General features: G+C 39.8%; 1 protein-coding gene across 1 annotated transcript; it reads right to left on the bottom strand.

Annotated features, from left to right (window-relative positions):
* Positions 1–4673: 4673 nt before the first annotated feature.
* Positions 4674–5607, bottom strand: LOC127011842 (uncharacterized). The gene is made up of 2 exons (XM_050890086.1): positions 5563–5607; positions 4674–5132 (listed from the first exon to the last, which is right to left on the bottom strand). The coding sequence occupies exons 1-2, from the start codon at positions 5605–5607 to the stop codon at positions 4674–4676; spliced, it is 504 nt and encodes a 167-aa protein (XP_050746043.1).
* Positions 5608–13462: the final 7855 nt, after the last annotated feature.

Raw genomic sequence — 13462 nt, 5'->3', positions numbered from 1 at the left:
TAGGTGAGCTGAGTTACGTGTTGGATTTCAAATATGAAGTATTTAACACTTTCCGTTAAAATGTTTTTCGGTACTTTAGAGCCTGGCTGATGTAGCTTTAGAGAGTTGACCAACATCCAACAACCAGCGAAATGAATACATGCCGCGTTTGCAGCGTCCTATAAGGTGCAAAATATTTTCCTGCTCCCTCATATTCATCGAGCACACAGTGTAGCTGGTTATCACGTTTGGGATATATCTTAGTAGAGGAATTTCCCCCTGGCCATGAAAATGGTACGGATCTTCTCACCTGACCTGAGAGTCATCCGAAGTGTGCTTTTCCTTGATTCCGTTTTGATCTGAGTCCTATAGCTTTCATTCATATGAACTAAAATACTTTTCGCCCATTGCGACCATTGTGAAGGATCGCCTAACTGTACCCTTTTTTCCGTAGGTCTCGGCAAGCGTCTCCACTTCTATGACCCATTGCTTACGCTCCTGTACCAAATATTTTGGTAGAATTCGTGACAGCCTATGGTTCGGGCGTGGTTACCACTTTCTGGATATACATGAAATGCATTTCAGCTGTTAAGATAAGCATCGGCGACAGTCCTGTTTCAAGATATAGCATCCCGTTCGGAGTAAGTCTGGGTAGACGAAATATTTTTTTCAAGAACAATCATAGAAGAATTTCAACTTCTTCATTAGGCGATATGCCCAGACCTGCGCGCCGTAACAAAGGATTGACCGCATTGCTGCATTAAACAACTTGTATTTGCTACTCATTGGAACATTCTTTTTGACTAGCAGCGATTTCCATGTGCAGTTTATGGCTTGTTCTGCAGCTCGAAGATTCTTCTGTAAATGGTTGTTAAAACGACCGTTGTGGTAAATCCAGACTCTTAGATACTTATACGACTTAACAATTTCTAGCTGAGTGGACCCTAAATTACACTTTTCGTTTTGTGCTTGCCTTTTCCAATGCATCTTGAAAATCAAAACTTTTGACTTCTCGGTGTTTATTGTTTATCCCCATAACATTAAAGGAGAATTCGTCGAGGATCACAATGTCATATGCATACAGCAGAGCCTTGGTCGCGCGTCCGCATAATTGAATACCGCAAGGCAGACTATCCGTGAAGTCGTTTAAAAAAGGAAAAACGGGAGGGGCTGAGTTTACATCTTTGCTTTACTCCAGCTTCCATAGCACTCATATAGTTGCTCTCCATCCAATACTGCCTCCAGGATATCCGTGTACAAACATTATAGGACGTTTAAAAACGTTAAGTCTGTAGAGTCAAAGGCAGCTCTGATACAAGGAACGCGCCGATATGCTCGCTGTCGATATATGATCTTGCTACACTTGTAAGACTGATATTATTGTTTACTGTCGAATATCCTTTTCTAAAACCGGCTTGAAATTTAGTTATAATACGAGTATTGTAGAAGACTTTAGCTAACGCATTTTGCAAAGAGATTCCTCTGTAGTTACATGTCACTTTCGGGTCGACTTTCTTAAAAATGGGGAAAAAACCCTATATAACTCTCCAGAATCCCTTTATGGTATCGGCCTCTTCATTGCAATTGCTCCAGCAACATTAAAATAGATTAACAAAGAACTACACTACTACATTTATTCTTGTTTCTTTTTATTGTTTTGACATAGACTTTTAGCTTAGGAATGCTTAATTAATGTAAGTCATTTCCAAACTGCCACATAAGCACTATATTATTATTAAAGGTCATCCAATTTCCATCTACGTTGATACTATCGTTTTTGACTTTTACTTTTGTTTCCCTGCAATGGCCAGAAGAAACTATTTAGCTCTAGAAGAGCCTGTTTTCCACTGTCAAATCCTTGTCAAGAAACACCTGACTTCCACGCAATTTATGGTCATTCTTCAAAATATTATCCGCTTTCCCACTTTGCCAACCCCTTAAACCCTTTTATTGTATTTTTTTTGTTTTTCAATCAGAGTTTTGACAGCCAATTAGCAGTCAATGACGTTTTCGTTGATTGTTAAGAAACTCAATGCAGCTTACCACCTCTAGTCTTATTTACTTCATCCCGTGCAAGTTGCATTCTTGCAACTTTCGACGTAAAAATGAGTGAAAACTAAATTCAGCTTTCTGCAAAACTAAATTTTGGTTCTCGTAAGGTACGCTGGTTCACTTGGTTCACATTTTTTTACTTGAAGAATAGAAGGGTATACTAGGCCTTAGGCTCGTGTGTCTAAGGTTTTTTTTTTGCAAATTATTTTAAGCGTATTCCAATTTTAATGCGGCCGTTTTAGTTATTTTTTATAAATTTTTTATTTAAAAAGCTAAGTAGCGGGTATCACATAGTCAAGACTCTCGGCTATAGACATCTCTTTTGTTTTGGTATTGTGAACATGTTTTATTATATATTGAATTTAATTTTCTGCTTCCGTTCCGGCTATTTGCATAGAAGGGGCAGGCGGACGTATCACGATGTTAATTTAGGATTACGAAATGTAAAGTGTTCACCATAATTCGTAGATTTGAGATCATGATTCATGAACATAGTGTTTGTGTTTAGAAGGTATTGAAATTGCTGACCAATTAGCTGCCCTTTAAATTGTTCGAGAAATTGACCAATTACTACATGAAATTTTACTATATTAATGTTTTTTTCGTGTAGCTCTTTACATATTTAGTCTCGACTTCAAAATTAGGTTTATACAATTTTTTCCTCTTTTTGTTCCAATTTTAAAAAATGTCAAAATATTGTATGCATTGTTTAAAAAACAAGGTCAGACCTAAAGATGTGTTTGACTATATGGAAACCGGTTTTCCTTCAACCTGTGATTCGTATTTTACTAGATTCGTCGAAAAGTATATAACAGGCAGAAGGAACCCAAAAAATATATAAATTCTTGATCAGGATCACAAGCCGAGTCGGTCTAGACATGTTCGTCTGTCCGTATGAACGTTAAGTTCTCGGAAACTGTAAAAGCTAGAACAGTCAGACTTGGCATGCAGATTTCTGGGCTTCTTACGCAGCGCAAGATTGTCGTGGTGCCATTCCCACTCTAACGACCACAATATGTACCTTCTACAGTTTTTATAATAGATAAAAAGTTTTAACTGAAATGTATTTGTCTCATTAATACATATCGATTGACCCAAAAAAAATATGCCACTACCACTCTAACGCCTACATTCCGCCCAAAACTTTGGTGGCCACAATTTTAAGGAAGATAATTTTTTTTAACTAAAATGTATTTGTCTCATCAATACCTGTCGATTAACCCAAAAAAGAACTTTGAGTAGGCTAAAAAGTGAGAAAACACATCAAGGCTCTATTCAATTGTATATACATTTTTTCTTCAAGAAATATTGAAAATGTATAATAAAAGAATGAAAGAAATTGAAAAGGTCGCCCGACAGGGGGTCGTCTTGTCTTAAGCCTCGAACGGTATTAAAAGGTTCGGAGAGGTTCGTTCCTACCTTGACAGAGCTGAAGATGCTGCTCAATGTCATTCTGCAAAGACGTATTAGCTTTGCAGGAATACCGAACTCAGACATGGTGGCATATAGGCGTTCCCTCGTCGGTCTATCGAATGCAGCTTTATAATCGACAAAGAGATGGTGTGTGTCAATGTTATTCTCGTGGGTTTTTTCCAGGATTTGGCGTAATGTGAAGATCTGGTCTATGGTGGACTTACCAGGTCTGAAACCGCACTGATAAGGTCCGATCAGTGTGCTTGTATACGGCTTAACTCGTTCACATATTACGCTCGATAGGACCTTGTATGAGATGGTAATCAGGCTGATTCCCCGGTAGAAAGCGCATATCGTCGGGTCACCTTTCTTCAGAACGGGACAAAGGACGCTGAGATTCCAATCGTTGGCCATGCTTTCTTCTAGCCCTATTTTGCACAAGAGCTGATGCATGCATCTTATCAGCTTTTCACCGCCGGCCTTGAACAACTCTGCAGGCAGTCCATCAGCACCGGCTGCTTTGCTGTTTTTTAGCCGCGTTATAGCAACTCGGACCTCGTCATGGTTAGGTAGTGGTATATCCACATTGTCGTCGATTGGTGGTATCGGGCTGCTTCCTCCAATGGCGGGATTGGTGCCGTCATCGCCTGCTAGCAGCCTGGAGAAATGCTCCCTCCATAACCTCAGCGTGCACTGCGTGTCCGTAACCAGATTTCCATTTTCATCCAGACAGTTAGATGCTCCGGTCTTGAAACCTTGTGTCATACGGTTGACTTGTTGGTAGAATTTTCGAACATCATTCCTGTCTTGTAACACCTCAAGTTCCTCGCACTCTCGCTTTTCTTGCTCCCGTTTTTTCCGTCTGAAAAGACGCCTCTCTTCCATTTCTCCCTGTAACGTTCACACGTAGCTCGCGCTGCGTCAGACTGCAACGTTTTTCTGTGCGCGGCGTTTTTTGCCATTGGTTCCGTGTGGGTGGGCGCTTGAACCTAATGGTTGTTTCAGCAGCAGCTCGCATGGAGTGGGATGTGTGCGCCCAGAGTCCGCCGGTGTCAACAGGGAGAGGGATAGGTTGGTGGATCAGTTCCGAGAGGTAAGTGGAGTATGCTATTGCTTTCCGTTGAGATCGCAGCCTAGTGACGTCAAGCTTTCATTGCGTGATGGGGCGTATGTTTTTCGCTCGGCATAGCCGCATGCGTATCTTTGCTGCGACAAGATAGTGGTCCGAGTCAATGTTGATTCCACGAAACGTACGCACGTCCTTCACGCTTGAGGCATGCCTTCCGTCTATCGCAACGTTGACCGTTGTTCGAGGTGGTCTCATGGAGGCTAAATCGACCGACGGTGGGGTCAAAGATGCGTTCGCGACCGATCTTTGCGTCGAAGTCCCCGAGGATAAGCTTCACGTCGTGGTCTGGGCAGCGGTCGTATGAGTACTCGAGTCTCGCGTAGAATGCATCCTTCTCCTCCATCGTGGTGTGCGCGTAAATTATGCTAAGATTGAAAAACCTAGCTTTGACGCGGATTGTAGCCAGCCGTTCACTCACTGGGGTGAAATTGGAGTCGTGGTGGCGAAGTCTCCGGCTTACTACAAATCCGCATCCAAATTCACACCTCTCTGCATGCCAGCTGTAGTAGATATCGCAGTTTGATCGCTTGGAGCAACCTTGTCCTGTCCATCTCATTTCCTGAATGGCGGTAATATCAGCCTTTAATTTTTCGAGGGCATCCGCCAGTTGGATAGAGGCACCTTCCCCATTAAAAGTTCGGACATTCCAGGTGCATATCCCTAAATCTAGTCCTTTTTCGTTTTGCGGTGGTCCTTATCATAAGCGGGGATCTTATCCGAGGCTTTCGCTTTGGTCTTTACTGGTCTTTTTTTTACAAGGCGGGTTCCAAACCCTGCGCTCAACCGTTTTACGTCCAGGTGACTCGCTGCACACATTAGCTCACTATCTAGCGGATGCTAAGATAGCTACCCAGGAGGTGCCACGAGGGGGCTGTGTGTCAAATTGCAATCCTTCGAAAACAGAGATCGCACTGGCGGTTACCAAGTTGACCGCGATCAGAAAATTTTACTCTGTACGAATGAAAGCCACCCCATTCCGACAAACTTACCCTCTTTTTAATCTTGTGCGATGAGATCTCGACGCTCCGGATCATGGGGATTGCAAAATATTATATTAGATAAATACATAAATATGCGTGCACTATAAGACTGCTGCTCCCGAGAATACCAATATATATATGCCTGAGGCACACGTCGTCTGATAATCGGAATTAGCACTTTCGATTCACCTGATGTATTTCAATTTCAATTTTTGAATCCTTCCTATGTTTTTGATTTTTATTTGTGTTCTGGTTGTATTATATGAGGCTATTGGCATTTGGTAATGCATAAATTAAATGAAGCTTAGACTGCTTCGATGGACTGCGTTAGTACCGGCTACAGATTGGGACGAGCATTATTGGAGTAGACCAAGCTTATTCTTATATACGAGTAGATATAGACGTTGATGCACTTGAAACAGTACAAACAAGAGGCCCAACGACACCAAGCACGTGCTTGTTACGCGCGGGGCCCTTCATCAATGTGGGCAAAATATGCGAGTTTGCGAGGAAGATACATACATAAAACAAATAAAGACGGGACACAAATGAAAATAAAAGGCACAACTAATAATGAAGCAAATGAGTTAAAATATTAGTTTTTAATACCAGGATAGATGTTGAAATGCAAATTAAATGATAAAGTTTATTATAGGTTTTACATAGAACGCGAAAGGGCTCATGCAGACAAAAATTTGATGTACATCATGGCAAATTTAGAGGATAATAATTTCGTGTTAGTCTAACAGGAACAGTGAATGTTAAGCGGCTTAAAAGATCTGAAGAATCAATGTCTTATTAGATTTTGTATAAACATAGTACCAAGCATTGTTCTACGATTTACAAGTGTAGGTAAATTAAGCAATTGTAATCTACTCTGGTAGAAAGGTAGCCTTACGTTTTGATCCCAGTTCAACCTACAGAGGGCAAATCAGAGAAATTTTTTTTGTACCGACTCAATACGGTCCATGTGCACTTGATATTGTGGACTCCAATCCGACGAACAATATTCCAAAATAAGACAGACAAGGGAGGTTAATAATAATTTGGACGTATAAGGGTCATCAAATTCCTTTGTCCAACGCTTTATAAACCCAAGAACACTCAAGGATTTGTTTACAGTGGACATAATGTGGCAATCAGAGTCCAGAAGAACACCTAAATCGTTAACTGAATATATATGATCAACTGGCGTATTTTAAAGAAAATAACTGATAAACGTAGGAGTACCCAAATTTAAAAGGCTGTACTCACACCATCCATGAAAACAATCAATCAAGTTAAATCTCGACGCTATATCATTATATGATAAACAAAGCTTAGCATCATCAGCATACATTAGTACACGAGAATGTGTTATGATTGAGGGAAGATCGTTAATAAACAAAGTAAACAGCAAAGGGCCAATTTATGATAAACAAAGCTTAACATCATCAGCATACATTGGTACACGAGAATGTGTTATGATTGAGGGAAGATCGTTAATAAACAAAGTAAACAGCAAAGGGCCCAAATGACTACCCTGGGGCACTCCAGATGTCACGTAAGTCAATTTTGAAACAGCATTCTTGAATATAACCCTCTGAGTCCTACCATTCAAGTAACATGAAATCCAAGATAATAGATTACCCGGAAACCCAAGCTGATCTAATTTAAATAAAAGAAGTAAGTGGTTAACGGAGTCAAAGGCCTTGCTAAAATCTGTATATACAATGTCAGTCTGCATTTATTTCTTAAACCCATTTATTACAATAGATAACAATTCAAGAAGGTTGGTGGTGGTCGGTCTTCGCTTAACAAAACATTGCTGACATGGTGATATAAGCAAGGAACATAAATGTTGCAAATGAGAAGTGATAATACGTTCAAATGCTTTAGGAATTGCCGACAATTTAGAAATACCTCTATAATTTTGGGCATCCACCTTCGCATCTTTTTATGGAGTGGAATAATAAAAGAGTCCTTCCAGATAGAAGGAAAAACTGATGATGAAATAGACAAATTAAAAAGTTTAAGAATCGGTTTACAAATGGTTGATGAACAAAACTTAAGCACACATCCAGGAAGTCCATCTGGACCGGGAGAACAAGTTGGCGTTGTTGTTGCTAAATCTCTTAAGAGAGAGCTTTCGGTCATTACAGAAGAAAAAATACAATTTGCCGAATTAAGGGATTAGGGTAGTTAGAATTTGACCAAGCTGTCGAACTATAAGTAGTTTGGAAAAACTCAGCAAATAAATCTGCTATTTTAGAATCCGTCGATGTCTCCATTGAGTTTAGACGTACCGATGAAGGCAATGCCGATGACTTACGCTTGGCATTAACAAAGTTGTAAAACTGTTTCGGATCGTTTGAAAATTCAAATTTACATAGATTCAGATACATAGAATAGCAATGACTGTTGAGAACATTAAAATCTGTTAGAGCCACCACATTTTTGAAAAATCTGCTGGTCTACCAGATTTTTTATACTTTTTATAAGTGTTAGATTAAAGATTTTTAAGTCTTTGAAGCAATGAGGCCTGTTTAGGTTTGAAAGAAACCTATCAGGTACGCATTCATTAAAAAACGTATTTAACACTGTATAGAATAGTTCAGTGGCATTTTCTGTACAATTGCAAAAGTCTGTCCAATTATATTGAGAAATCATATCGTTAAGTTTATTATAGACACATTTACGAAAACATCTCATTTTAGTTGGAGAAACTAAAGGACAGAGGGTATCATAGCAGGGCAGGCAAATTGTCAGTTCCATAGTTAGACGATATCGGTCTTCAGGTACAACAAGAGCGTCAATTCTACATACTGTGATTTCAGACGGGTCTAAAACAAACACAAGATCTGATTGTCTACTTAAGGGATTTGTTATAAAGCTTACTTGCTGTAACAATAATTCTAAAAGGACATCCACAAAATCATTGGCTGATAAAAGCATAGTGACAAATGAGTCAGTAAGAGGAGACCAAGAAAGTAGGTAGATTAAAGTCACCTAAACAATCAAAGAAATTACAATTAGAAAGAAGGGATAAAACAGATTTTATTGCAGACAGATGGTGCTCATAAATTACTAGGTCAGAGCCAGGTGGAATATAGGAACATATATCAAAAACAGATAAAGATTGCACGGAAACTTTCACACTTAAAAATTCAATTTCATTCGGGATTTGAATGACAATTCTTTCAGATTGTACGCTAAAGGTGACGGCAATCATCTTCCTTTGCTTCCTTTGTGGAACAACTGAAAGTTTCTTAAGCACCCCAGCAGCAGTCTGAACCTCACTAGGCTGAGATCCAGGAACGGTTCCTACTGTACCTATAGGAAAGGTCGGCACCGATTTCTTTGACTTAGCCAGTACAGAAGCTTTTATTCCGGAAACATGAATTTCACTTGAGCTAGCTGTATCCATACGCAAAGTTGGTTCGCTTACCCCTGTGTCGACAGGAACTGCTGATACCAAGTTCGGATTTGGGTTGGATTCCATTAACGGCGGATAAGCTGGCTTTTTTGCGTTTAGGCGACTCGGTTAATAATGTTTTATTATTAAAATTAATTATTATTAAGATCGCGAAAATTTATCAAAACGTAAGAAAGCAAGAGAGAAAAAATATTCTATCGACTGAGCGTGGCTTGTGCGACACTAACAACTTTCAGCACGAACAAATACAATGTAAATCAAGCAAGAGAGAGAGAGAGAGAGTTACAGAAATAGCACCGAAAAAGAGTACTAGAAATTCAGCAAGTTCATAGAGAGTTACAGTTATAAAATAGAGCGAGGGAGATTGAGAGGGAGTAAAAGAGTTTTAGGAAGTTTAGGAGCGTAAGTTACACAAACAAAGCTAAGAGATTATACAAATCTAATAGAAATGTTAAAATAACTATTAAGACCTACCCGTTTACTGGGAGATCTATTTAAAATTACTAGTGCAGATGTTAGGCTAATCTTTCACTCGCACAAAATCACTGGAAAAGGCAAAAACTCGGAGCACAAAAGTAAAAACAGCTGTTCACAAGCGACGCTAAATCGATATATATATATACATATACAAAATTAAGAGTAGTATTTGAAGCTTCGAGTCATAGAAGCTTGAAAAATCTCAAAATCTCCAACTATAAAACACGAGCTCTCTAGCCTTTTCTTCAATTCCGCATACATCGTTACGCCATTTCTGCCTGCTTCGGTAAATACTGGTGGATAAGATGGATCAAAGGATGGTGGATAAGATGGATCTCCGTTCTGCGGAGAAACACATCGCTATATCCACTTCGTACTTTTAAACTTAATACTGTGACTGGACTGCATCAGCGCCATTCCTTGCCATTCACAGTAGAACACACCTGAAGACCAATCAATTCAAGTTCGGTTCCCAAGCCACATAATTTTTATTTTATGTATATGATTTTCTATCCAGTGCCGATACCGTAATGTTGTTAGCTCAGATCAAAAGCTAAGTGTACACAATTCTCAACAGGGGTCACTTCCACTTAGCCTAATTGCATTCTAGCCCGAATTTATCTCCAAAAATCAAAACTTGGAAGACTATTTAGTAACTAGCAACCTGGGCTTGAAGTGGGACCAACGAAGCGACATATACTTCTCACGATTCTTCCTCACTCGGGTTCAAAACTCGGAGTTTCTAAACGCTCTATCTTGTCGATTGCGTTTTCCTTGTTTGAAGACTTGGCGTGTCTTCGTTTTCATTGTTTAATGTCTTCTCTACAATACCTAAGAAATATAGTACATAAAGACAGCATGCCACCACAACAAAGAAATTAATTTGTTAAAAAAGGTAATTCAGAACATAACGAAGAAGAAATGTAGGCCGGATCATCGCACCACCCAGGGAATTTGCCGATGACCAAACGTAAACTTTCCTTATTGCCGGTTTCTTTAAAGTCAAGGATTACTTTCCATGGGGCTGAATTTTAAAACACATCATGTTAAGCGAACACTTGTTGTAATCAGCTGCTCCAAGACGCTTTATTATTTTAGAATTATAAAACCAACAGCTAAAGAGAGGGGGCAAGTCTCGTGCTTTGGAAAAGTGTATGAAAGTTGTTGAATTTAATGCAAACAAATCGCAAAAACTAAACTGGTTAATTTCAAATAAGCGAAAAGACGCCGAAACACAAAGACAATTACAAAATTCAACTAGCACATTAATATTTTATATTAAAATATAATTATAATAAATAAGTGCCACGTCAATAAAAGCTCAATTAGCTTCTAACAAAATAAAGCGTGATTAAGCTCCGCGAACCGAAGAAATGATTACTTCTCGTATGTCTCAACGCGTGAAAGCGAAGTGCAAAAAACGAGAGCACGATCTTGCTAACCATGCTTTTATACGGCTGCCCCTACTCCGATAGCGTGGAGTCAACAATGCTAAACGTTAAGCTTAGTCCGCAGAGCACGGCTGTAGTTAACACGTCAAAACTAATCCGTGTCCAAATAAGAAATAAATTACCCGGGAGATCCAACATTAATAGTTTTGCGCTTCTAGCATAAAATGAATGAAAACAGGCTCAGGGGACCTTACCGAAACCTAAGCCCCCACCAACTTATATTAAGGACTTACGGACTTATACGTAACAAAATTGTTGCGCTGACTGGGAAAGAAAACATTCATGTTGTTCCGGTCGCAAATGGGGATATACATCGAACAAAACTTCAGACCAAATATGAATAACTAGGAAAATGTACTACTCGTACCAACTAAAAATCAGCAAGGGCCTGCAAATGATACTAAAAGGAATCGAGCCTGGCGTAACCCCCAATGATGTTATCGATGCTCTTAAGGAAAAGAGTTTTCTGCAAAGAACGTCAGTAACATAATCAACAGGAGAAAAGACCCACAACCACTCTTTGGCAGGGTTGGCAGGGAAGTGACAACCGCATCAAAACTAATCTGCAAATTAAACGACTAGTCTTGGTGCACTTAAAGTGCACAGCTGCGGTACATTACAAAACTTTCGTCAACCAGTACCAAACATCGTCTCTAGATGGCTCTCCCGAATCTCAGCTCTCCAATCAAAACAGTCACTCCGATAAGGAATTCTTCAGGCAGCCGAGCCCTGTCACTGGTTCATTTGTGCTACCACAAATAGAATCTGAATCTATTTCCCTATAGACGTTCTTTCAGCCAAGAGAGATCGCGAAAGTCATTGGGTCACTGAAACCGAAAAAGGACCCTGGCGGTGACCAAATAACCCCAAAAATGGTAATTGAACTTCTAAACTCTGTCATTTAGGTAATATGTAAGCTCTTCTTCTACTATCCGAAAAAATTAGAAAAAAATTTATTATCATTATGATATCAAATCCCGAAAAAAACACACAATTTCGTCACACTACAGACCAATTAGTTTATCATCATATTTGTCGAAGTTGTTTGAAAACCCGCATATTACCATATCTAGGAGCACACATTTTGGGTTTCGTCAAAACCATTGAAAAAGTTAACAGAATAACATCAGAAATAAGCAAAACCTTTTAGCACAGGAAATAATGCAGTGTAATATTCCTCGATGTATTAAAACACACACTCACAAGCTACTTGAGTCGATAACAAAACCTTCGCAATAAGGTGCAACACAACAACATCATACGACTACATTATCAAAGCTGGAGTCCCGCAAGTAAGCGCGCTAGTGCCTAATCTGTTCCTCCTATACACAGCGGATATTCCTACGAACGAACAGCTAACAACATTTACGTTTACGTACGAGACGGCAATTTTAAGCTAGCGAATCACCTCCTCATAGTATATAGGTGGTTTGCTGACTGGCATATTAAAATGAAACAAAATGTAAACACATAACTTTTATTCTCGAAAAGCAAACATGGCCTCCACTATCATAAAATAGTATGCAGATACCCCAAGTCAACGAAGTAACTTAACTCGGCGTCCACCTTGACAGACGACTAACCTGGAGAAAACACATCGAACGCAAGAAAGTACATTTAATACTAAAAGCCAGCAGCTTCAACTGAATTCCTAACGCTCGTTCTGGGTCCTCATCTTTCATTTCCTTAGTTGCTTCCTTTCTCCATAATGCCGCTTTTTTTATTAATTCTTCTCCGATTTCAATACGTCTGGATCCCGTGCACCGCCGTTTTTTATGATGTGGAATTCTTCTTGTGTCTGGTACTGAAACGGATATCGAGATGTCCTTTTAATATTGTTTTACAGTCAGAATATCATTTCTATTAACTCGGGCACATAATTTGGGACCCTAGCACTGATTTTTCCTTGCAAATGGCTGCTGGCTTTCATCCAAACAACGTCAGTCCTTGGCTTCAGAGATCCCCTTTCCGTAAATATGTTCAAATTAAATAAAAATGATATTCCCGGAGTGTGTGTGAGCGTGATCCCGCCCAGCAGTTGAAGGGGATATCCAAATGTTGCCCTTAGCCTCGTTGGAACGGTTCGACCCCGAGCGGTGGCTGCAACTAATAAGCAGCCGGTTTGCTGGCCGCTGTCAAGATTGTGGGCGCGGGGTAGTAGTCTCTCGCTGCGGTCATTGTTTCTCTGGTCCGACTGGCCAATGGTCATCCACTGCTGAATTAGGATGATTATGTTGGAAGAAAACTATTCTCGTTTTCCTGATGGCCTAGAGACTCAGTCAGGATAAAAAATGATAACATTTCCGGCGGTTGCCGGAGTTGTTTTGTATAGAACTTGTATTCTTTATTCTCTGAATGACACAATTGAACTAAATTCAATTTTCGACTTAAAGCTTAGCATAACATGATACTCATAGCGGCCACGCAAATATGCAGTGCTTGCCGGCTATGCACGAGCATCCGGCCAAATGCAGTGCTAGCAATTTTGGCTGCAGCTGGGCTGCGGACATTCGGTCATCAACTCCGTCTGTTAGCTACTTAATTAACTACTCCCCCCTCAAGATTG

This window comes from Drosophila biarmipes, unplaced genomic scaffold (genome assembly GCF_025231255.1).
Source record: "Drosophila biarmipes strain raj3 unplaced genomic scaffold, RU_DBia_V1.1 ptg000015l, whole genome shotgun sequence".
Classification (NCBI taxonomy): domain Eukaryota; kingdom Metazoa; phylum Arthropoda; class Insecta; order Diptera; family Drosophilidae; genus Drosophila; species Drosophila biarmipes.
Note: the sequence above shows the minus strand (reverse complement) of the source record. Positions and strands in the feature narration are given on the sequence as shown.